General features: G+C 49.8%; 3 protein-coding genes across 5 annotated transcripts; 1 reads left to right on the top strand and 2 right to left on the bottom strand.

Annotated features, from left to right (window-relative positions):
* The first annotated feature begins 3,151 nt into the window (after window positions 1-3,151).
* Window positions 3,152-9,103, top strand: ABHD1 (abhydrolase domain containing 1). 3 transcript variants are annotated; one of them, XM_037066733.1, is made up of 9 exons: window positions 3,152-3,458; window positions 6,815-7,127; window positions 7,300-7,482; window positions 7,612-7,720; window positions 7,870-7,982; window positions 8,111-8,284; window positions 8,400-8,448; window positions 8,538-8,703; window positions 8,827-9,103. In XM_037066733.1, exons 2-9 carry the CDS (start codon window positions 7,123-7,125, stop codon window positions 9,036-9,038), a joined length of 1,011 nt encoding a protein of 336 aa, XP_036922628.1. In that variant the 5' UTR covers window positions 3,152-3,458; window positions 6,815-7,122; the 3' UTR covers window positions 9,039-9,103. The 3 variants fall into 3 exon arrangements, with proteins under 3 accessions (XP_036922628.1, XP_036922627.1, XP_036922626.1); XM_037066732.1 differs by lacking the exon at window positions 3,152-3,458 and adding an exon at window positions 3,684-3,879 and having other exon boundaries at window positions 6,815-6,975; window positions 7,675-7,720; XM_037066731.1 differs by lacking the exon at window positions 3,152-3,458 and adding an exon at window positions 3,684-3,879 and having other exon boundaries at window positions 6,815-6,975.
* PREB (prolactin regulatory element binding) lies at window positions 9,063-12,835 on the bottom strand. Its single transcript, XM_037066734.1, has 9 exons — window positions 12,609-12,835; window positions 11,831-12,023; window positions 11,414-11,634; window positions 11,145-11,225; window positions 10,919-11,043; window positions 10,546-10,719; window positions 10,337-10,409; window positions 9,987-10,146; window positions 9,063-9,804 (listed from the first exon to the last, which is right to left on the bottom strand). The coding sequence occupies exons 1-9, from the start codon at window positions 12,741-12,743 to the stop codon at window positions 9,710-9,712; spliced, it is 1,257 nt and encodes a 418-aa protein (XP_036922629.1). The 5' UTR covers window positions 12,744-12,835; the 3' UTR covers window positions 9,063-9,709.
* A 1,312-nt stretch (window positions 12,836-14,147) lies between these two features.
* On the bottom strand, window positions 14,148-15,807 carry PRR30 (proline rich 30). Its single transcript, XM_037066840.1, has one exon. It carries the CDS (start codon window positions 15,551-15,553, stop codon window positions 14,246-14,248), a length of 1,308 nt encoding a protein of 435 aa, XP_036922735.1. The 5' UTR covers window positions 15,554-15,807; the 3' UTR covers window positions 14,148-14,245.
* Window positions 15,808-25,183: the final 9,376 nt, after the last annotated feature.

Below are 25,183 nucleotides of genomic sequence, written 5' to 3'. Positions count from 1 at the left end.
CTCCCCCTCCTTCTCCCTCTCCCTCTCCCTCTCCCTCTCCCTCTCCTTCTCCTTCTCCTTCTCCTTCTCCTTCTCCTTCTCCTTCTCCTTCTCCTTCTTCTTCTTCTTCTTCTTCTTCTTCTTCTTCTTCTTCTTCTTCTTCTTCTATCAATGTATGGTTGCCTCTCATGAGTCCCCTGCTGGGGACTGGCCTGCAGCCCAGGCATGTGCCCTGACTGGGAATGGAACCACGATCGTGTGGTTCCCAGGCCCGCACTCAATCCACTTAGCTACACCAGCCAGGGCATTCTTTTTTTGATGGATTTTAGAGACAGAGAGGAATCGAGAGAGAGAGACATCAGTTTGTTGTTCCACCCATCCATGCACTCACTGGTTGATTCCTGCATGTGCCCTGACCCACAGAAACCTTGGTAAATTGGGACGATGCTCTAACCACCTGAGCTACCCAACCAGGGCGGGATTTAGTTCTCTGAATAAATGACTTCTGATCTCTCTCGAATCTTCATCTTCTGCCTCTCCATCAGCTGCTTCCCATCAGCATCTGTCCCTGCTCTCACAAAGGTCATCCTGTGCTCTTTTCTGGGTGGACACTGATGGGCACTACCTCCTTGGATTACAGTCTTCATGGGTTTCATCAGCACCATCTCTCTATCTCTACAGCCATTTCTTCTTAGGTTTTTTTTTTGTGCTTCAGAATTCCCCTGGGCGGTTTCCTCATTCTCCATCTGTCCTTGTGTTCATCTGTTCATGTGGCTGCCATCACTCTGTGCATCCTCAAAATGTATGTGTTTGGGTCCTAAACCCTACTACCTCAGAATGTAATCTTTGGAAGTGGAGTCACTGCAGATATAATTAGTAACTATGATGTCATACTGGAGTAGGGTGGGTTTCTAATTCAATATGACTGCTATGCATATAAGACTGTGGACAAACACACATACTCAGAACAGCATGTAAAGATGCAGACAGAGAATGTGGTGAAGCTTCTGCATGACCAGGAAGGCCAAAGATTGCCAGCAAAGCATCAGTGAAGAGGCAATGGACAGATTCTTCCTCATGGCTCTCAGGAGGAACCAATCCTGCTGGTGCTTTGATCTTGGACTTCTAGTACCCAGAATTGTAAGATAATAAACTCCTGTTGTTTAAGATGCCCAGCTTGTTATGGCAACCCTGCAAACGAATATATTATCTAAATGCTGATGACCACTGATTTTCACATTCTAGTCTCTAAGCCCCAGACTACATCAGAAATTCAGCAGCATGCTGATCTGTGCCTGAATCTTAATATACAAAGGTGACTGAGTGACAACACGGAGAGGTCAATGCCACTGAAAGAAAAGGTTAATGTTACAGTTCCCCTAGAAACAAGAGGCATAGCTTGCCCACAGGCCCACAGTGAGGAGCACCAATGTAGGTCAGAAGGCAGAAAGTAGCAAGGGCAACATATGGGTCACAGCTTTTATTAAGTGAGAAAGGCGAGACAGGGCACAGCAAACACCTTTGGATAGGCCAGTTTGAATATTTCTGGTGGACTTCAGAGGAAAGGGGCTGTCCCTAGCTGTCTGGTACCCAAGCCTGTGTCGACTCAGGACAGGGGAAACACTGGCTTGTGTGTGTGAATTAGATGAAGGAATAGGGCTCTGGATAGCAGGGGTGATGGAAGCAACTTTGGCCATGAGTTTGGCTCTGTGATAATGAACACCAAACAGACAAATACAGAATCAAAAAAACCACAATTAGAACACCTACCAGCACCCTGACCTCTAAGTGTCTGAGCCAGAATGTGTCTCCCTCACACCATCTCCTCCCTCAGTTTCCTTATCCCAGAAGCAGGCACTGCCACGCATCCATGAACCACAGCAGTCAAAAACCTGGGGTCGTCCATGATTCCTCCCTCTCCCCACACCTCCTGCCTGCTGTGAATGCAGCCTCCTAGCTTGAAGAGCTTTGCTCCTGCCCCAGTCTGGGCAGCCATCATTCTGCCAAAGTTTGGTTTACAGCTCCCTAATTGGCCTCTGCTTCCATTCTCACCCTCCTCCCATCCATTCTCCAAGTACCCTGAATGATCCTTCTCAGACGACTCTGGCCCTGGCTGGTGTGGCTCACTGGACTGAGTGCAGGTTTGAGAACTGAAAGGTCAACGGTTTGATTCTCAGTCTAGGTACACACCTGGGATGCGAGCCAGGTCCCTGCTGGTGCGCAAAAGGCAACCAATTGATGTATCTCTCTCATGTCTATGTTTCTCTCCCTCTCTTTCTCCCTTCCCCTCTCTTTATAAATAAATAAATAAATAAATAAATAAATAAATAAATAAATATATAAATAAAATCTTTAAAAATAAAACAACTCTGATCATGTTGCCCACACCTTCAGGTGGCTTTTCTCCACCTTCAGGAAAGACTCTAACATCGTTATGTAGCTACTCACACTCTGCTCCTTGACCATCTCCTGTGCTCTGGACCAAATTTCTCATTTCCTTTAAGAAGTCTCTCACACCCGGGCTTCTGCTTAGGCAGTTTTTCCTTTCTTGGAACGACTACTCTCTGCCTGCCTCCCACTTGCCTGGGAAACTCCTCACTTTTCGGCTTCACCTAAAATGCATTGTCATTTAATACTGGGTACACTTTCTCTGATCCCATGGCGTCCAGGAACCCTCCTCAAGGCTTCCGCTGCAGCAGGACCTTCCCTGACCTAGCACCACACCCACCGCAGGGATTCGACCCTGACTGCATTCTTGGATCTTCCAGAGGGCTTGTCAGTTACCTTGCCACCTAGTCTCGGCTCCAGACCAACTCTACTGGAGTTGGGGCCCGGACACTGGTAGTTTTTAAAGCCCCCGGATGGCTCTGATCTTCGGTCAAGGTTGAGAGCCACTGCGCTGGTGGCTGATTGTGTCCACCTCCCGGTGAAGACAGGGACGGCGGCACCCCTGGGGCGCGTTAAGTGCCTGGTACAGAGTGGGGGAGGGGGTAGCATCTGCTGTATTTCCATGACAGGGATTACACCACACAGAGTGAAGCAGCGTGTCTGGCTTTAACTCCTGTGTGTGTGTGTGTATGTGTGTGTGTGAGCGACCGTGTGTAAGCCACCCACTCCGTCGGAGCCGAAGCCTGATCACGTGACAATGGAGTGCTACTGGGCGCCCGGCGTGTCCAGTGTGAGGACCACTGTGAAGGGTGTCAGCCACCACGGGAACCGGCCATGTCCCGAGAGTAAAGGTCACTGTGCGTGGCTGCACTCTGTGTGACAGGGCATAACGTCACCCCTGGAGCCGCTGTGTCCTAGGTGACCAGGCTGCCCGACTCGCCGCCTCCGCCACCAGGGTAGAATGCGAGGAAGCCTCACCAAGATGGCAGCGGTGGCAGTGGGGGCCGCCAGTCCTTCCCAGGGGCTGCCCTGCCTGTGACCACGAGGCGGAAGCAGGAGGCGGGGAGGCGCGGCGCGGCAGCCATTTGCAGGTCACTCGGTTCGGCTCCGCTGGGCATGGGACGCGGCACCCCCAACCCCCAGCGGTCCTAGCACAAGCCCTCAAGACTCACTCGCGGGGGGGGGGGGGGGCGGTGGGAAGGAANGGGACCGCGGGGGGGGGGGGGGAAGGGGCGGAGGTCACCGGACCCCGCCCCTCCTGCAATGGAGGCGGGGCCTGCACAAGACGGTCCAATAGCGCGCAACGGGTGGGGTCCTGGCGCACACCTGCAGGTCTACAAGTCAAAAAGGAGCTGGGGCCAGTCCAGAACTTGCGAGTCGAAACCCAGCAACACTATGCTGAGCTTCTTCTCCCTGAGTCCTCAGCATGGCACCTGGACAGAGCTGTTCTTTCTGCCTTTGGGTCTTGGCGCTGCCCTCTACTTGGGCTACTACTGGGCATGTGTGCCCCAGGTGGGTGTGGGTCCAGACCTCTGGCCGGTGGATGGGGGTTACTTGGGTCTAGGGGACACTTCCAGCTGGGAGCTCAAGCCTTTTGCAGGAGCTGGCATGGTTGGGCCTCCCGTCCCAGGTGAAATTGGATGCTTTAACCCCACCAAGCAAGACCCTGGCCTTGCGCTCCCGCCGGGTTCCTCTTTGCTTACCACCTTATGAAGTCATTTCTTTGCCTGCCTAGATTCTCTGCATCTCTCATGCTTCCCATGCCACCTGGGCCTTGTAGACCCCAGAGGGGTGCTGCTCCCTATGGTGTGCACAGACTTTCGAAGAAAGGCGGGTGGAAGGCGTCCTGTGGCTTCCCTAGGCTTTCCTGTTCTTTTCAGCAGTCTAGCTACGTTTCTCAGTAGCTGCACTGAATGAAGGACCCTGAGGCCTGTGGGGTTGGGGCCAATTCCCAGCATCACCCCATCAGATAGCAGGGCCTTGCTTCCTTCAAGGCTGAGGGAGGTTCCTTTCCCTTCTGGCTCAGGATTAATGGATAACCCTAACTGCGCTTGCTCATTCAGCCTTTTTTCAAGTTCTAGGCTCTTCGAGTATAGTACAGTTAAAAATTCTGAGGAGGTTGATTTTGATGATCCTGGAGATTATATCCTTACTGAAATTTAGATTAAATACCTAATTTACATATCCAGAAAAACCTATCTTTTTATCCTCATTAAATTCTGTTCCAAGTAAATGGATCAACCCGAAACCTATTGACTCAAGCCCTTTAAACAGATCAATAGGGAATTTTAATGTTACCTGACTTTTCTTAATTTCAGAGCTTTCAGCATTCACATGTATTTTTTTATAAAACAAGTCTGCCTTAATAAAGCAATTTAAAAAGTTCAAACCTCACTAATACTCTATAAATCCTTACTTTGTACAATATGTCTGATTTGCAAAGTCACTCACTTCAGACCATAACTATGCATTTTCCTTTGCAACAAGCCACACCGAAGTCAGACCTCTGCCATTTCACATTCCAAACCCTCCCATGACTTTCCCATCCTGGTTAAAATGCAGGGAAGGTGCCATTCTGGAGGCCCTGAAGACACGGTGTTTGGATTGTCCAGCATGATAGACAGGTATTTATTGATCCTTAATCCTCAGGAATGAGTCAATACTTCACTATAGTTAAAACGAAACTAACCTACATAAATCAAACCTGTCACCTAATTTACTAGCACCTTATTCTGCACTACTGAGCTGTTTGACCAAGGACTTAATAAATTGATAACAACTGAAAATCTTGGTGATTAGGAAGTAAGGCAGTACAGTGACTAAGAGCACAAGCTCTAGATGTGGGCTGGGATTCCAGGTCCCCGACTAACTAGCTTTGGCAAGCTTCATGACCGTGCCAAAGGTCGTGGCTTTCAAACCTGCAACCACAGAGGGATCACATTACCTGTCTCAAAGAGCTGTTATGAAGACCACAGGACATTATTATGTAAAATGCTTAGCACAATGCTTGGAGCAAAAGGAGCACTGAACAAATTTTACCTAATAGTATTAGTGGTGATGTAACTATTATTAATTCTGCTTTGCCTCGTTTGCTGTGTGGTTTTGGGAAACAACTACATTTCTGTGAGCCATAGTTTCTTCGCTCATAAAGTATCGTATCTCATAAGGTTGGACTTAGCCTGGTGCCTGTATATAGCACACAAGGAATGAATCATAGGTGTTATTATTCCAGGGCTTGAGAACCAGGGTTTGACTCACATCTCACAGCAATCGCACTACCAACCTGGCCTCTCTAGTTCATAATTTACCTAGACCACTTTGCTACCAAGACTGCAGAAGAGATAAGAATCTGGTCCTCAGGTTCCTTAGGTCCTGCAACAGAAATGCAGTTTCTGTTTCTTCTTGAGTCCGAAGTCTTTTGGCTTTGTACAGCATACTCCTTCAGAAGCCTTCTATGGCCAGTCCCTCTCATTCCCTTGGTCTGCTCAGAAGAACCAGGCAGAGGGGTGTCAATCAGGCTCAGGGCCCACTTGCCTCACCCCATCGTCCAGTCCCGTTATCTAATGTTATCTCCCTCCTGGGTGGTGTGAAGGAAGAGAAAATCTATTCATGTAGCCTAAGGGTAGGGGCCTGAGTGAGGAAGTGAGGCACTGCGGTAGGAAGACGCCCTTCAGTGGTAAGCACATCCAGTAGGAAATGGAAACATGCAACAATGGGGTGCTAAAATCAGGGGGAGCCAGTGGCCATCTTTGGGAAGATGACAGTGTGGAAACTTCAACTGCAAGGCAAAGGTCATGGATCGAACGGTGCTGCATTTCTCAAGCTCCTGTCTGGGGTCCCAACCCTCCCTACCAGGATCAGCCAGGCAGTTCACCTACATTACCTGCTATGTCCACAATGAGGACGGGCTGCAGGGCTGGAGGCAGCACTGACTCTGTCTGCGTGCTGGGATTCCTCTGAGACCACCAGGTCCCTGGAGACACCACTCAATTCACTGCTCTTTAATCAGTGCCTCACTGCGGGGCTCTGCGGTAGGGTCTTGGCAAGTGGGATGGGGCAGCAGACTGGGTAGGATGGCAGACGGGCCAGGTTCTCCCAGTGCTTGGGTCAAGTCCAGTAGAGCCCAACCCATGCTCTCTTTTGCAGAAATAGGCTATGTGGGGGAGTTGGCCCCAGTCAGCTGCAGCAGCTCTCAGCCCTGTTTCTGAGCCAGGGCAAGGTCCCTCCTGGAGAGGGGACACTCCAAGACTGCAGTCCTTTGGGCCTCTAGCTGGACTATGTTAACAGGTGGCCGGGCCATTCCAGACCAAGGTGTGCTCAATTTCTCATCCCCAGCAGCAACAGTGCCCTGCTGGCTGCCCTCTGGAGAGGGGCTACGGGTGTCAAGTGCCCTCACTACCTTGGCACAAAAATCGGGAGAGTGAGGCAGATTGTGTTGTGATTACAGAGGCCTCAACTGGTGACAGGGTCCCGGTTCCAGGCCTTCCTGGAGCAAAACTGTCCAATCACTGTGGAGACTTTCTACCCTACACTGTGGTGTTTTGAGGGGCGGCTACAAACCATCCTCCGAGTCTTACTGCAGCCTCGGCCTCTAGTCCTTTACCGGAGGTAAGAAGGGTCAGGAGGGGAACATCAAGCTGCAAGTATAAGGGAATCCTGTCTACCTCTTTTGAAACTAAAGTGATCTTGGCTCCCACCTCAGTGTGTTGAGGGTAAGGAGAGTGGCTCTGTGGAGGGCTACCTAATTGCACAACTATGAGGTACTATTTAACCTGTTCTGTCCCGTTTACACTGTAAGTCGTTTTGCTGAATGTATGCCCTCAAATGATGCTAATGGGAAGTCATGGGAGTTGTTTGGTAGGGTGGGGGTAAACCTCTTAAATGCACAGAGTGCCTAATGGTATGTGTGTGCCCTTTCCCCCCAAACCACAGTGAGGTCCTCCAAACCCCAGATGGAGGACAGCTGCTGCTAGACTGGGCCTGTGGGCCCAGTGGCAGTCAGCACCCAGACCCTGCCACACAGCCCGTTGTACTGCTGCTTCCTGGGATAACAGGCAGTAGCCAGGAGAACTATATCTTGCACCTTGTTGACCAAGCTTTGAGGGATGGTTATAGGTAAGGATGGCACAACCCAGGGGGTGGGGTGGTATTTAAGAACTGGTAACAGCGAGGTCAATTCAGATTCTGATAGCTATGGGGAGGCCGTGCTCTGTGAAAGGTACCTTTCACTGGGCTTTCTGAAAGCTGCCAAAGGGGAGGGGCTTTTAGGGAGAGTCTGGCTAGGACCTACGTACCTATGTGCCACAGGGCTGTCGTTTTCAACAACCGGGGCTGCCGTGGGGAAGAACTGCTGGTGAGTACCCTCTTTCCTCATAACAGCCCTTCACCCCTTCCCTGGAGTGAAGAGAAGCCTTGGCCCTGGGCTTCTACTCATCTACCCTCCCATTTTTCTGCCACCTGGCCCAGGCTCCCCTCCCTACCCAATGACCTGGTTTGCCTCAGACCCACAGGACCTTCTGTGCTAGCAACACTGAAGATCTGGAGATGGTTGTGAAACACATAAAACACCACTACTCCCGCGCGCCACTGCTGGCTGTGGGCATCTCCCTCGGAGGGTAAAGGCTGCCTGAGCTTAACCCAAACGCCTGGCCTCCCATTGTTTTCTCCTCCACATCTTCTCCCCATCTCCTTCGTCCACACTAACACAAGCCTTTCTTTCACTGCCACTGGTCCAACCCTACAGGATCCTAGTGCTGAACCACCTGGCACGGACAGGACGGGCTGCAGGGCTGGAGGCAGCACTGACTCTGTCTGCGTGCTGGAGTTTCTCTGAGACCACCAGTTCCCTGGAGACACCACTCAATTCACTGCTCTTTAATCAGTGCCTCACTGCGAGGCTCTGCCAAGTTGTGGACCGGTAGGGTCTTGGCAAGTGGGATGGGGCAGCAGACTGGGTAGGATGGCAGACGGGCCAGGTTCTCCCAGTGCTTGGGTCAAGTCCAGTAGAGCCCAACCCATGCTCTCTTTTGCAGAAATAGAAAGGTGATGGAAAAGGTGGTCAATGTAGACTTTGTGCTACAGGTATAGTCTTCCCTCCACCCAATTCTTCTTCCAGTATCTTCCTATTCCTTACCCTTATCCTAGCCTATCCCACCCTCCACCACCCACAGGCCCGCACAATCCGCCAATTTGATGAGCGCTACACAGCTATGACCTTTGGGTATAAAGACTGTGTGACCTACTACCACGCAGCAAGCCCAAGAACTAAAGTAGGTGCCATCCAGACACCTGTGCTCTGCCTCAATGCAGCTGATGACCCCTTCTCCCCAGCGCAGGGTGAGCATGCTCAACCTTGGTGCTTTAGGCGCCAAGGACAATGAGCTGTGAGATGAAGTGGAGAGGGCCTGGGTTCTCAGTAGAGGCCTGGGCTCCTGACCTCCTCTCCAACCCTTCCCCCAGCATTTCCACTACAGGCTGCCCAGCAATCTCCCCACGTCGCACTGCTCATCACAGCCCAGGGTGGCCACATCGGCTTCCTGGAGGGGCTGCTCCCCTGGCAGCACTGCTACATGGGCCGCCTCTTTCATCAGTATGCCAAAGCCGTCTTCCAGCACCCAACAGAGCTGCTCAGCCTTGGAGCTCTCTCAACTCCTGAGGGGGACACGAGCTGATGACTGTGCCATTTAGGGTCTCAGTTCAGTCTTCCCTTGTTTATTAAATATCAACGTTTCCTGTCAAATGGGCTGAGGTTCACTTTCCCTTTTCTCAAGGCTAGGGTGGACCACCGAGGAACTGACTGCATCTTTAGCCTGGCTGGCCTAGAGCTACTCAGCTCAACCCACAGATTACTGCCCGGGTCTTCCTTCTGCCCCTTCCTTCCCTCAGGCCAAGTTCCAGGCCAGTGCTTGCCCCAGCAAATGAAAGGGGCTCACCGGAAGAGCAGCCTCACCCCAGCTAGTGGTGAGGGCAGTGGGGAAACAGATCACTTCTTCAGGAAGCACTGACTCTGGATTCTGGGGCATCTTCACGTATCTCTGGAGAAAGGGTAAGCTCAGGAGGCTCCAGTGAGCAGAGGAGAGGAGGCAGGTGGTATGGCCTGGGCTACAGATGCCAATGTCCTAGGTGGATCCAAGGATGACGAACACAGGGTTCCCAGAACTCAGAGTCACACAGGGCCACAGCCAAGCTTTAACTGGGCAGGGCAGACAGTTCCGTCAAGTCTCATCAGAGGCCACCTCAGCTGTGGATCCAGGCAGAGATGGAGTGAGCAATGGAGTCCAGACTTCTACTTCAGTCCAGAAAGTGGCTGAGTCTAGGCCACTGACTCCTTGGGAGCAAGAGGCTAAAGAAAACCTGGAAAGGCACTCTGGAGCAGCAGGATGGTCGTGAAAATAAGCCCCACGCATAGCAGCAGCAGTAGCCACACAGGAACACTCCCTGCAGGGGGTGAGGGAAGAAGTCAGTGGGAAAAGGGCCCTCACAGCCCAGTAAACAGAACCCTCGATCCACTCCATTCACAGAGGGGGTAGCTGGCTATAAACAAGTAGCTCATTGTTCCAGGAAGCAAATTTTTGCTACAGATAAAGGTTTGGTAGTACCTGCCCACCCCAATGACTCACGTCGTGAGGGTAGTAGATGCAGCTGGCAACGACTATCCACAGCCACAGAAAAGAGGGCAGTTTCATGGGACCCAAGGAGCTCTGGACCACGACCTTTCTCAGGTAGAAAAGCCACATCCGTCACCACAATGCCATGGGATTCCTTCACATAGTAGAGGCGCTGGCAACAGGAGGAAAACGAGTGAGGGAAGCCCCAAGTGGGAACATTCCTTCTAGAAAACACGTCCCCGCACCCCAGAAAGCTTTCACTCTACAGGCTGGGCCAGATTTCTTCTTGCCCTCAGGGTAGAATAAGGCCTAGAGTCCCCACCCAAAGGGCCCTCTGGGCTGTGCCCTCCTTTACCCATTACCTGGAGAGAGAAAGCTATGTAGATGGCCACAGATCCAGTGACCGTGCCCAGGCCTAGGAAGGTACCCGAATCACTGCAACGAACAATAAAATGTGCACTGTCCTAGAGGCCCATACAGCAACACTCACTACCCACAGTCCTCAGGCAGGACCCCTCCTGCTGCTCTGCCAGCCACCCTCAAACCCAGCCAAGCCAGCTCTGTCTCCAACCTGACACTAAGGCAGGAGATGACTTCATGGCCACAGGGTTTGGTCCGAAGAGGCAGGAAGGTAGAGCCATCCCAGGCTGTGAGGTAGCAGGGTGGGGGCTGGCGCAGACGCTTGTGGGGGATCTGCACGGTGAAGAGTCGCAACCCAGCAGGCTGGTCTGGAACCTGCCCAAACCTGGGAGCCGGTGAGAAGCTGTTTAGCCCCTGGGGCCTGCCCAGCCCTCCTCAAGAGTTTGTACCCTCCTGTGCCCTGGTCCCGCCTGAGGTCACACCCGACAAGGCCACAACCCTCCCCAGCTCCCCCTGAGGCTTTTCCTACTCCCTCACCACATCTAGGCTGGGCCTCTTTTAGCCACCCTCCAGGACCTTCCCACCTGCAGGCCTGGTAGCGGTAAGGTGTGTGAGAGAAGGTGGGTCCATTTTCTTGCCAGTGCAGCTGTGTCACCTGCTGATCCTTCTGCCACACGAAGGCCTTAAGGTCCCAGCCCACTGTCACCAACTAGTCAGGAATCAAGATTCCAAGGACGGACAGTTAGAAGATCCACTTAGAGAACACGAGCAGCGTAACCACCTACTTTCTCCGCCCTCTCACCTCCTCACCTTGCCATCAGGCCCCAAAGCCAGGTCCTCAATCTCCCCTCCGTGGGCTTTGAACTCTAGCACTTTCTCCAGGCTGGGCACCTGCAGCCAAACCACCACCACAGTCAGCCCAGGTACCCAGCAAGAGCGCCTAGACCTCCACCCTCTTCTTTTTTCAGGGACACTCAGCACAGATTTCTCTCACAAGTTCCCAGAAGCCACGTTCAGTTTCTCACAATTCTGGTTGTGCTGCTACCAACACGAATCCTCCCTAACCCCCCAAACCATACCTTCCAGACACGAACACAGCCATCCGTGCCCCCGGTGGCAAGCAGGGTATTATCGTAGTTGTAGCATACAACTTTCTGCAGTGGATCGGGGCTGAAGTCTGTCTGCACTGCCTGCAAATTTTCTACTCTCAGTTCTACCCCCTCCTGGTGGGTTTCAGCTCCGGATTTCTTCTCTGTTGGGGCTGCCCCCTTTCTCTGTCGAGGCCCCTGCTCCTTGGAACCTGCAACACACACAGCCCACCAGATTCTAGGCTTCTACAGCAAATAACACTGGCCCCCTCTCTACAGGGCTGGTGAACATCCAGCTTCCCGCCTGCTACCATAATCCCACTTCTAGCCCCACTTTTTCAGAAACTAAGATGAGAGTGTTCTGACTCATTTAACCCTTTCCCCAAAGCTAGAGAGCCAGCTTCTCACCTGCTTTCTCTGCCTTGTTTTTGCCCTTCTGTTGGTGGATCTGGAAGCGCAGGAGCTGACAGCTGGCATCTTGCCCTGCAGCAAGGATGTTACCAGCCAGCGCCAAGTTCATAGTAGCCCGTGTCTCTGTGTCATGGGAGTGTAGTAAGGCGGCACTCAGGCGCCCGTTAATCTGCTCTAGCTGCAGAAAATGCTGTGGGAGAGGGACGCGGGCTGAGCAAGGTACCGGGCTGCCTGGGGTTTACCGCAAGCGTAAACGCGCGTCCTATGATCTGGTACCTACTCCTGTTTACCGCACTTCCTAGTTCACAAGGTTTTTTCTAACCCCCCACCCCCTGTTTTGTTTTGAACCTCACAAATCTGTACAGCAGGCAGGGTTGGGAGCATTTCCTCCAGTTCAGAGTTAATGGGCGACGCTTAGGAAAGTAAAGAAAAGCTAGCCTAAAGGCCAAAGGTAGCACCGTCCCTGATGTTGGAGGGCAGGCAGCCTCTGTGGCCTCTCCAGAAAAGGCCAGGATAAGACCCCCGGGGGCTGCTCCTGACGTAGAGCGGAAGCGCCTAAGCAGCACTGTTACAGTTTTCCCTTTACCTTAGGCGTCGCTCAATCGCCCTGTGATCAAGTTCTCCGCTGAAATTCGCGTCGGGATGCCCGGCTTGCCAGGGATTTCCACTGGGCAGCCGTAGGGTCGGGAGGTGGGGTGCGGCCCGCCCCAGCGACCCTCCGGGAATCCCCCTCTGCCCAAGGTGTGACCCGGCCAGAGTGACACTGCGCTCTTACCACTCCATTCTTTATGCCCGTCTTGGCGGCGCCTCCTCCGCCCGCAGCGATGAGCAGCCCTGTGCTGGGGTCGACCTGAACCGCGTACAACGGGAACGGGGCCCGGTAGAGCTCTGGCGCCCGGCGCCGACCCATTCCGCTCGCCGCGCACTTCACTGTCCGCACTGCGGCGCCCAGGACATGTCGCTTCCGGCCTTCGACTCTTGCCCTCGCCGCTGCTGAACCCGACTCTGTCTCTGCCGGGAGGACTCCCGACCCCACTCACTCCCGCGACGTTGCCCACACTCGAACCACACACAGTTACCCCGATCTCCGCCCAGAGCAGTCTAACCCGGTCTCGCTGACGTTCAGTACGCAAGCGCGCCTAGCGTCCTCTCCTCGCGCAGGCGCAGAACCGCCAATCCGCGTCAGCACTAACCGGTAGCGGGGTGACCAAATACCTGCGCGGGGATTCTGTTCTCCGCCCCATTGTGGCGTTAGATTCCGCCATCTTTCTGCGGGGTGGGATCCGAGAGCTCTCACGTTGCCGAGATACCCTTGGTGATTTTGGAGGAGGCGGGAGGTGATAAGGGTTAAAAGATAATCCTTGCATTAGGACTGTGGCCTCCCCGGAAAAGGCCAGGATTAGACCCTCGGTGCTGTAAAGACTTAATAAATTCTTGGATTAGGGCTGTCTACCTTTAACATCGGAACTCACACAAGCGCATTCTTGACGTTTTACCCTGGAGATGCAGTGGTTTGTCCCAAGTTCTTACACTGGAAATGTGACCTGTGTCTCCTGCTTCTTAATGGAGGCAGTTCGGACTTTAAAAACAAGCCTGACTTTAAATCCCGAAATTGCCCTGGCCAGTGTGGGCCACCAGTTCGATTCCCAGTGAGGGGTTTGCAGGTCAGGTCCCCGGTGGGGGAGTCCGCGGGAAGCAATCATGCATTGATGTTTCTCTCCCTCTCCCCCTATCTAAAAATAAATATTTAAAATAAATATTTATTTTTAAATAAATATTCTAAATAAATATTTAAAAATAAATAAATCCCCCAGGGTTTGTGGGTGGCTGCTGCTCCCCTCTGACATCCTCAGAGGCAGGCAACTTGACCCTCCAGCAGGGCAGATTTAGGGTTCTCCTGGTTTTCTGCAAGGGAATGCTGGGAGTGCCCTTTCCTACAAGGAGATACCTCCTCCTGTTCCACGGGCCTCATCAGCATGCACCCTTGTTAACCTAAGGTGCACCCAGAGGAAGGGACTCAGTAATTTCAGGTTTGGGGACACCATTACCTGTCTCATCAAATCGAATTAAATGTGTGGAGGGCCAATCAGAGCCTTCTGTACAACCCAGGTGTTCAGGCCTTGTAGGCCCCATACCTTTTCAGATACACGGCATTCACTCTTCTTGGCCACTCTATGTCCTTTGACTCTCCCCCACCCCTTGTCAGGTTCTGGCCTTGCAGTAGGTGCCCAGTGAGTCTGCTCAGCACGGCGCAAACACAAGTTTTACAGTGTGAAGCTTTATTGGATACATTGAAGGCTGAACGGGCCTCGAGTGCCCTTGTTCCTCTTCAGCTTGGGGAGAGCAGACTCCACAAGGGACTTCCGGGGTTAAGCGCTCGAGAGCACACCTGACCTCCAGCCAGCCAGCCCTTCAGGGTGTTTCTGGGACTTCCTGAGATCTGGGGCCTGGTGGAAACTGCTGCGTTTGGAGGAGGGGCTCCAGGGAGCCTCCGTGGCTCTGGAACTGGGGTGGTGACTTTTGTAGAATAGGCTTTGGAGAGGCAGGCATCTTTGGAGCTGAGGAAAACTTGGGCTTCAGGGAGATAGTGTCCTGTTTTGGTGCCTGAGGTGGAGGTCCTGGACATTGAGTAGAGTTTGGCCCTTGAGAGCCTACAGACCTGAGGCTCCCCGTCTGGGAGGATTTGCCTGGGGCTGAATCTGCCTCGGCCTGAGCTGCTGGGGCTGGGGCTGGAACTGCTGGGGCCTGAGAAGCCTCGGTTTGATACCCACAGGACTGAGGGGCCTTGCCTTGAGGCCCTACTTCCTCTGGTCTTCTTTCTGGCAAGAGATGCAAAGCCCTGGCCTGGCCACGGGGCAGGCGGAGGCCAAACCCGATGCCTATGCGGGGTGGTCTGGATTCCTGGCCCTGTGCACAGGGCAGTAGTTGGGGGAAGGCAAGCAGCCGGGGTCCAGTCCTGTACTTGGGCATGGGGCAAGAGGGACCACGGGGCCGGAGACACACCAGGCATATGGGATACTCCACGACTGGAGCCGGGCCGGTTCTGCCTAGCCACAGGCGTTGCAAAAGCAGTAACCGAAGGTCGTGTGCAATACGGCGGTGACCCAGGTGAACCACCAGGGCCTGGGCCAGGGCTCCTGGGTGCCTGAACTCTGCAGGGTCCCTCTCGCTTGCCACGCATCCCTCCACCATCCCAGGGGACCTGGTGTCTTGGTACTGATGCCAGTGCCATGTCTGTCTATTAGAATGAATCCCCGGAGAAGGCAGGCTGGGCCTCGGGGAAGTGAGAGTGGAGCTGGGTAGGTCTCCGGGGTCTGGATGAGATTGGCCGTGTGGGAGAGAGGAGCTCCACGGCTGAGGGGGGCTGGAGGAGTGAGTAGGGGGTGGAGAAGGGTGCAGCTGGTGGGATGAAGAGGAGGAATGTGAAAGGGAGACAGACAGGTAATTCTGATGAAAGGAAGTGGGGGAACTTGGGAAAGAGGACACGTAGGGATGTAGCACAAAGTCAGAATTTGAGTCAGAAGAGTAGAAATGGGAGCCAGGAGAGTGGGACTGTGGAGGAGGGGGGCAAGATGGGAGGGAGGGAGAGAGTGATTTTTGAGGAGGCAGAGGCTGGAGGTCGTAGGGAGGGGAGTCCACAAGTTGTGAGGGGCCCTGAGGGGGAACCCCAGAGGGTGCTGTGTTCTGTAGCAGCACTTGGTCCTTGTTTTGAGGCAACATGGCCTTGAATCCAGAAAGGACTGGGGCGTCAAGACCAGAGATTAGAGACCTGCAGAGCCAGGCCCAGTGTCTCTAGTTGCAGCCTAGGAGACACCCAGCCTGGAAGCACCGGGCTCTCTGGGTGTTCAGGCAGGAGCTTGGATCTAAATTCGGCTTCTCACTATTTTGCAGTCAGCCATTGATGAGGGATGTATAGGGTTGGAGAATCAGAGCTGCCTCTTGGGAGCTTCGGGGCAGCAGCAATTATCTCAATGGACCAGGCAGGAAGACACAGCCCATAGGACCTGTAGAGAAAGAAACAGAGCCCCAGATATTGAGAGAATCGGTCCATTTCTGGCTCTGCCTCAGGTGCCATTTCCAGGCTGGTTCACTAGAGCCCTAAACCCATGTCACCTTTGGGGTCAAAAGAGCTGGCAAAGTGCTCCAGGGAAGGTTAGAGCTGAAAAGGAGAGAAATAGAGAGGGTGGGATGGAGTTGAAGAAGGAGGTGTGGGGTATGGGAGCTGAGATGGGACTGGGAATTGAGGGTATGCTGCTATTGTAAGCTCTTACCTGTGAGGGCTCCTCTGGGCTGAGTTTCACAGGCACCTCTGCAATGAGGGCACCTGAGAGAAAGAGCATCAGTCACCAAAGAGTGGGTGCACCCCTCTCCGCCCCCAGCATCCTTTGTTCTAAACTCACTGAGGCCCAGATTTCTGTCTGAGCCTTGCTTTCAGTTCTCCTTCGGCCAGATGGAGGTCTTCTGTTACAGGCTTTTGTTCTCCCAAACCTGAATCAGGGATTCTGCAAGCATCCTGGTTTCCTGCCACTCTAGTCCCTGTGACCCCTTACTGACACTAATGCTAATGTCCTCTGCCTCAGCCTGGCCCTGGCCAATATGGTTTATCACATCCAGCAGCAGGAGGGGTGGTGGGCCTAGCTGGTGAAAGCCTCTGAGAGACTGGGACTTTGTTTAAGGGGTGGCATTGCCACTCCCCTTGGGAGCTAAGAGCCCCAATTCCTGGGGGCAGTTCTCCATGACATCCAGTGACTGTGTCACAAAGGTCAGGTGCTGACATCATAGACTCTCCACCTCAAGGCTCTGGGACCTTCTTTCAGAGACCATCCAGTTGCTGGCCCTTGACAAAACTGAAGCAGGCGAAGTTCTCTGGGGCACTCAGTCCCTCTTCCCTAGCTGGAAGTCTCCACCTCCGCTCTCTGCCCATGCACCACCCTCTCCACTGCAGGTCCTCCAGAGCCACACAGCCTGTTTAAGCTGGGCGCTCCCTTCAACTTCCTGTTTTCTCTTGCTCCCCAGGCCCCCTTAGGATATACTTACATATTTTAATAACTACTTTCTTAACCACTTTTTGGAGATATAATTTACATACCACACGATCCACCCATTTAAAGCATGCAAGTCACTGTTTCCTAGTATAACAGGGCCACGAAGCCATCGACAATCTAATTTTAGGACCCTTTTGGATCCCCCCAAAGGAAATCCCATCCCCACTAGCAGTCACTCCTCATTCCTCTCTCTCCCCAGTCCCTGGAAACTAGAAATCTACTTTGTATCTCTATGAATTTGCATATTCTAGGCATTTCATGTAAGTGGAATTACACAGTGTGCGGCCTTTTGTGTCTGGCATCTTTCACCTCACAGTTTTTGCAGGTTCATTCGTGTCGTAGCATGTAGCAGTACTTTATTCCTTTTTATTGCCAAATAATATTCCTTTAAACGCATATACCATATTTTGTTTTCTCGCTTATCAGTTGGAGGACATTTCGCTGCCTTTACTTTTTTGGCGACTATGAACGATGCTGCTGCGAACACCAGAGCGTGTTTGCGTTTCCTTCTTAGGGGTGAAGTTGTTGAGTCACGTAGTGAGTCAATATTTAACATTTTGAGGAACTGTCAAACTTTCTTCCAATTAGCTGTACTATTTTTCAGTCTCATTAGCAAGGAATGATGGCTCAGCCTTTTCTTGTCCTCACTGACAAATGTTTTTGTCTTTTTTTTTTGAGAGAGAGAGATTTGACTTATTTATCTTTAGAGAGGGGAAGGGAGGGAGAAAGAGAGGGAGAGAAACATCTGTTTGAAAGAGAAAGATCCATTGGCTGCCTCTTGTATGCACCCAACCAGGGATGGAGCCCACAACCCAGGCATGTGCCCTGACCAGGAATCCAACTGGCTACATTTTGCTTTGCAGAACGATGTCCATCCGCCTGAGCCACACTGGTCAGGGCTATTGTCTTTTTGACTTTAGCAATCCTAGTGGATAGAAAGTAGTATAATATTGTGGTTTCAATTTACATTTTCCTAATGACTAATGGTGTTGAGCATCTTTTCATGTGCTTATTCTCTGTTTTCTTATCTGGAGAAATATCTGTTCAAATCTTTAGCCCATATTTTAATTAGATTTTTGTATTATTGATGAATCATAGAGTTCTTATATATTCTGGACATAAGTCCCTTTTTAGACATATGATTTACAAATATTTTCTCCTATTCTCTGGGTTATCTTTTTTACTTTCTTGATAGTCTCCTTTGATGCACAAAAGTTTTTAAATTTGATGAAGTTCAATTTATCTATTTTTTTTAAAGATTTTATTTATTTATATTTAGAGGGGAAGGAGAAAGGGAGAGAAACATCAATGTATGGTTGCCTTTTGTGCGCCCCCTGCTGGTAGTTGGCCTGCAAGGAACCGGCCTGCAACCCAGGCATGGGCCCCGACTGGGAATCGAACCGTGATCCTCTGGTTCACAGGCCCGCGCTCAATCCACTGAGCTACGCCAGCCAGGGCCAATTTATCTATTTTTTTAATTTCTTGCTTGCTTTTGGTATCTTATCTAAGAAATGATTGCCTGACCCAAGGTCACAAAGATTTGCTGTGAAATTTTCTCTTCAGACTTTTTAGTTTTGGCTCTTACACTTATGTCTGTGATTCATTTTGAGTTAATTTTTAAAAAAAGATTTAATTTATTTATCTTTAGAGAGAGAGAAAGGGAGGGAGAAAGAGGGAGAGAAACATCAATGTACGGTTGCCCCTCAAGCGCCCCCTACTGGGGACCTGGCTGGCCCACAACCCAGGCATGTGCCCTGACTGGGATGGACCAGGAGGGTGATCCTTTGGTTCACAGGTTGGCACCTAATCCACTGAACCACACAAGTTGGGGCCATTTTGAGTTACTTTTTGTATATGGTGTCAGGTAGGCACTTGGCATCCAAATTGAAGTAGTGATATTGTAACACAGTGGTTTCCGTTTGCTAGTTTCCCATTGTAGACTTTATCTACCACACACTTCCCGCCCTGACTGCCCCAAACCTGAGTAGAGCACCGTGTTCTATCCCAAATGCTATGCAGTGTGTTTTCTCCAGAAATCTGCAGATGTGGGTTGAGGGGATGAGCAAATGGGCAAATGGACAGTTATCAAAGAGAATGTGACCTATGCACTTTTTCTCTTTCTTCTTCGTTTGAGCTGCACATTATAATGTGGTAGGAAGGGGCTGCTGGCAGAGCTCCCTGAGTATTCTTGGAGGAATCACGATTATAAGAGAGGAGTCAGACAACTGCAGATAGGTAAATAATCAAAACAGGAAAAAAAGATACATTCTAGAATCTCAAACCAGCCAGTGTCTGGTTGCTTGTCAGGAACATTTGGAACTGGGTTACTGAACAAAATGGATGTGAGCTCTCAGAAAGAGAATAAATGGATGAATAAATGGGCAGAGTGAGTTTGAGTAAAACAACTTTTGGAGAACATGCAGCCGTCTGGAAGTGGCACCCAGTGGTCCCTGCTATCCACGGGGGCCATGTTCCAAGACCCCTAGTAGATGCTTGAAGCAGAACCATACACATGAATGTGGAGAAATGGGAACCCTTGTGCACTGTGGGAATGTAAAATGGTGCAGCCACTGTGGAAAACAGTATGGCAGTTCCTCAAAAAAAATCAAAATAGAATTACTATATGATTCAGCAATTTCACTTCTGGGTATATTCACTTCTAGGATATACAGAAGAATCAAAATAGAGTCTCAAAGAAATATTTGTACACGCATATTCATAACAGCATTATTCACAATAGCCAAAAGATAGAAACAAACTAAATGTCCATGAGATGAATGGATAAGCAAAATGTGATGTATACATACAATGAAATATTATTCAGCCTTAAAAAGGAAGAAGATTCCGATACATGCTGCAGCATGTATGCACTTTGCAGACATGCTAAGTGAAATGAGCCAGTCACGAAAGGACAAATACTGTGTGGTTTTGCTCATATGAGATACTTTAGGGTAATCAGATTCAGAGAGACAGAAAGTTCAGTGCTGGTGGCCCGGTGCTAGGGGTAGGGGAATGGGGAGTTATTATTTAATGTGTATAGAACTTCAGTTTTGCAAGATGATAAATTGCTGTGGAAAGATGGCAGCGATGTTTTTACAACGATGTCAGTGTACTTCATGCCACTGAACTGTACACTTCAAAATGGTTAAAACGGTACATTTTATGTTATGTATTTTAGCACCAACTTTAAATAAATAACTTTTAAAGGATATAAAATATTAAGCTCAAAGGCTAGTCTTTGAAAAGATTGATACATGAAGCATGGTTCTGGCAACACTGATGAAGAACAAAAAGAGAGTTTGAAGCAAATGAAATACAGAACAAAAAAAGAGGAATATATCGAGAGGCCTAAGGGAGATGAAAAAGCAGTAACAGCGGGTTCCCAGCTGGGGCAGTGTGGAGCAGTGTGGAGCTTGCAGGGCATTTCTAGCTCATCTGAGGCATGAGGAGAGGAATGAGTGACTGTTCCGGAAGGGGAGGGAGAAGGCTTCTGTCCTTGTCCCCTATTGCTACTAGATGGAATAGGTAAATTTAGAGGAAAATAGAAAATACCAAAGATTTATAAGAAGACATAAGGAACTTGATTAATCAATAAGAAACTAAAGAAACTGAGATAGATGTTACAATTTCGTCTCCTATCCATCAGAGAGAAAACTCAGGTCCAGTGGTTTTACAAGTACATTCCACCAAACTTTCAAAGAAGGATTCGCTCCAATCTTATGTGAAAAGTTGTCTGAAGAAGTAGAAAAAGAGTAAGAGCTATGCAGCTCATTGGATGAGGTTAGTGTAAGTTTGACTCCAAAACCAAGTTGTGGTAGTTAAAGAAAGTTAGAATCTCATTTCACTTATGAAACAGTAGCAAAAATCCTAAATAACATATGAACTAAATGAAGAGGACAGTGTGTTTTTCAAAATAAATTGTATGCAGATGGGAATATCATAGGAGCTTCAAGAAGATTGTTCATCAGAAAATCTAAGAGCATAATTTAACGTATTATTTGACTGAGAGAAAAATTGTGATTATCTCAATCAACGCAGGGAAACATTTGATGAAGTTCTACACCTATTTATGATTTAAAAAAAACACCAAATACCTCTTAGCAAATGAGGAACAGAGGGTACTGCCTTAACTTGGTAAAGGTTGTATGTAAAAAACCTGCAGCAGCCCTGGCTGCTGTGGCTCAGTGGATTGAGTGCTAGCCTGCAAACCAAAGGGATGCTAGTCCGATTCCTAGTCAGGGCATATGCCTGGGTTGTGGGCCAGGTCCCCAGTAGGGGGTGCTTGAGAGGCAACCACACATTGATGTTTCTCTCTCTCTTTTTCTCCCTCCCTTCCCCTCTCTAAAAATAAATAAATAAAATCTTAAAAAGAAGAATCTGCAACAAATAGTATGCTTAATGGAGAAGGTGTAGATACATTGAGATTAGAAGAAAAGGGTGCCCACGATCACAATTTCTGGTTAACGTAGTATTGGAAGCACTTGTCAATGCTCTAAGGAAAGAAAAAGGATGTGTAAAGATTGGAAAGGAAGAGATACAATCATCTTTATTGTATTTACTTAGAAACACCAACAGAATCAACAGAGTATTAAGACTCATGAAGTTCAACAAGGTTGTTGGTTCCAAGACAAGCTTTTAAAAATTTAATAGCATTTTTATAGCAGCCACAATCAACTAGGTAATGTAAGAATAAGGGCATTTGCTAGAGCAACAAAAACAATGAACTATTTAGTACAATAAAACTATGAACAATTTCACTGAAGCAGGAATACACAGATGTTCATGCTTTAAACTATAAAGCTAGTAGAGGATATAGAAGATGATTGAAATAAAGCAAGAGACATTCCATGTTTTTAGAAAAGTTGACTTAAAAGTATGAAGATGGCAAACTTCCCAAATTAATCCATTGATTCAATGAAATCCCAGTCAAAATGTTAGTTGAATTTTTAGGGACTCAATAAACTTTCTCTAAAATGTATTTGGAAAAATAAAGGTCCAGAAATAACAAAGTCAATCTTGAAAAATAAGAGGAAAGAGGGGAGCTTTATTCTACCAAATATTAAAACATGCTACAAAGTCCTCATAATAAAATCAGCATGATGTTGGCTCAAACACCGATGAAAAGATCAGTGGAATAAAATAAAGAGCTCAGAAACTGACTTATAAACAAATATAGAAACTTAATATATGGTAAAATGGGAGCTGAGGCTCAACAGGGAGAGAGCGGACTGGTTAGTAGATGATGTTGGGAAAACAGTCTCCCTATAAGGAGATAATAAAATGGGCTCCCTATATGGAGAAAAATGAAACTGAACCTCCACCAAGCACCACACACAAAGGGTGCTTGAACTCGTCAGTAATCAGATAAGGGCGAATTGAAATGACTGTAAACCCAGGAATCTGGTTAATGCCAGGTGGTGGTGAGGCTGTGGGGCCCCGTGCAGTGCTGTCGGACGGGCAGACCTGCAGCCATTCCGGAGGGTCCTCCGCCCAGGCTTAGTCAGTTAGCCCAGCATTCTGCTCCCAGACATACATATTTTTTAAATCTTACCTGGACTCAGTGGTATTCGTGACAGCATTGTTTGGGGTGATGAGGAGCTGGAGGCAATCTGGGTGTTCATCCCTGGGGCTCTGGGTGCTCAAATTGTGATGGGTGCACACCGTGGAGTCCTCCGCAGCAGGTAGAAGCGTGGGACTTAAAACAGAGGCTTGAGTGGAAGAAGTAACAAGGAAGTATATAATACAACACTGAATGCCTAAGTGGTGTTGTGTTACATATTTATAATATAAATGCATTATCATTTACTGAATTTAAAATTCATTCGCACAGCAACACGCATGGTTTCATAATACCTACCACATACTGTTTACCGAATAACCACCAAAGTTAAACAGCAATAAACATGTATTATCTCAAGCCCTGGCAGGGTAGCTCAGCTGGTTGGAGCATTGTTCCAATACGCCAAGGTTGCAGGTTCCATCCCCAGTCAGGGCGTATACAAGAATTAACCACTGAATGTGTGAATAAGTGGAACAACAAATCAGTCTCTCTCTTTCATCAATAACTTTTTTTAAAGCAAAAATAAAAAACACCCCAAAACATTGATCCGACATGACTCTTGTGGGTCAGGAATTCTATGGGTTAAAGCAGCTTAGGTGAGCGACTCTGGCTCAGGGACTGTCCTGGGTTGCACTCAAACTGCCAGCCAGGGCTGCAGTCATCAGGAGGCCAGACTGGGGCTGGAGGATCTGTCTTCGAGGTGATGCACTCACACTGTGCAAGCGGGCGGGAGGCCTCGGTTCCTCACCACGCGTGCCTCTCCTCCTGGCTCTTTTGTGACCCAGCCGCTGGCTTCTCCCAGAGTGAGTGATATGAGTAACCTGAGTGATTTGACAGTGAGCAAGGAGCTACACTGCCTTTTATAACCTCGTTGGGGAAGTTACCCACTTCTACCACATTCTATTTGTGAGAAGCAAATTGCTAAGCCTAGCTCATATGGGGAGGGAGTCAGGCTTCACCTTTTGAAGAGAGGGATATCAAAGAAGTTGGGTACCTGTTTTCAAACCACCACACATACAAACAAAATACACATTCAGCAGTTTGGAATGGCTGCCTTTGATAGGGAAGAACAATGGGAATGGGATCGAGGAAATGCAAGGAAGGAAGCAAGAGAAGCAGGCAGGGAGAGAGGCTGACCATCGGCCCTGTGTGTGCCGAAGACCCTGAGTGCCACGCATCGAGGTGTGTGTTTCATTCTCTGCATCTGGTGGGGGGAAAGAAACTTGGTGTGCATCTTTTTGGTCTTCTTTCTATATGTTCACATAAGTACATACACTTACAGCTTTGGTTTTCGGGGGGTTTTGTGTGTGTGTGTTCTATGTGTGTTTATCCTGGCTGGATCTTATTATACATACTGATTGATTTACAACTCGGTTTTTCCACTTAAGTGTGCATCTCGGGGAGGTTTTCCTCTTCATTATATAGAGGTCTGTCTTGTTCTGTCTATTACCACACATCACTTCCTTATTGGGGAATGTTCATGTCAATTTTGTGTGTCTTCTTTGTTCCTTTCCCTCTGGTTGGCTGGCTGTCTGCCTCACCGTATCTGTAGCCACCATTGTCCTCTCTGTACTTTCCCTTGACTTGTTTTGTCTCCCCTGGAGTTCCAGATTGAGGGACTAGGGATGTGCAAGACGATCCCACTGCAGGCAGAGGTGATAACCTGGAGACAGGCAGGGGCTGCTGTAGCAGATTTGCTACTTCTTCAGCCTGCCTCCTGCTGACTAGCTGTGTGGCGGGTACAATGCCCTCAGCACACATCCTGGTCCTTGCCCTCAGACTCCTCACATCTAGCATGGGGACAGACAGGTGAGTAAGTCACCCACAGCAGAACTGCACAGGGTGAGGGCAGCCTTCCAAGTCCTAGCTGCCTGGGTTTCATACCACCTGCATGACTTACTAGATGTTTGGCATTGGGCAAATTATTTTACTTCCCAATACCTCAGTTTTTGCATCTGTAAAATGAGGACGTGAGCCTATTTTCTTATAAGGTTGATCTGAGATAGAAAGATAATACATGTAAAGTGCTTAGCACTGGCTGGTGTGGACTGATCTGAGAACTTTGAACTGTCAGGAAGTGGGCTGGGGCGTGGTTCTGCGGGAACAGGGGCATCAGTCAAACAGGAAGACATGGGCTCTGGGCCCTGTGCCTTCGACAAATGAAGGGTGCAAACTGCTGGAGGGACAGCCCTTCCCCTGGCAGAGCTGGAGGAAGGTATTCTGGGGGGACAGAAAGGTGAAAGGAAAACCACTGGGTTGAAAATCCGAGGTATGCCTGGGGGATAGGGAGTAGTGCCCCATGGCTGGAAGGCCATGTTCACTGGCAAGGGGAGGAAAAGTCCTTTTGGGATGTGTGCAGGCAGGCTTTTGGCACAAAGAAGGAGGTTCAGGGCCCTTCCATGAACTTGAACCCCAAAGCTGAAGTTGCAGGTCTATCATAGGACCCTGTCAGGGTCAGACAAGGCTCCAGGAAGGAAGCTCCCTTCCCACCATCCTCCTGCCTTTTGCAGCAGGGGCCTCCTCCCAGGGCTTGGCCACTCCCAGCATCCTCACCCTCCACTGGTTGGGAGGCAGGCAGGAGTTTTTCGCGGGGGCTGTGCCGGGTGGGCGGTTTTCCCGGAGCAAGACGCGAGGCAGGACTGAGTTGGTGCCAGCTCTCTCAGATGTAGACATTGCTGGTGGGATGACCAGCCTGTCCCAGCTTGCCTGAACCCAAGGCTCCCTCAGGCACAGTGTTCTTGTCCT

This window comes from Sturnira hondurensis, unplaced genomic scaffold (assembly GCF_014824575.4).
Source record: "Sturnira hondurensis isolate 20B ecotype Veracruz unplaced genomic scaffold, ASM1482457v3 Scaffold0016663, whole genome shotgun sequence".
Taxonomy (NCBI): domain Eukaryota; kingdom Metazoa; phylum Chordata; class Mammalia; order Chiroptera; family Phyllostomidae; genus Sturnira; species Sturnira hondurensis.
Note: the sequence above shows the minus strand (reverse complement) of the source record. Positions and strands in the feature narration are given on the sequence as shown.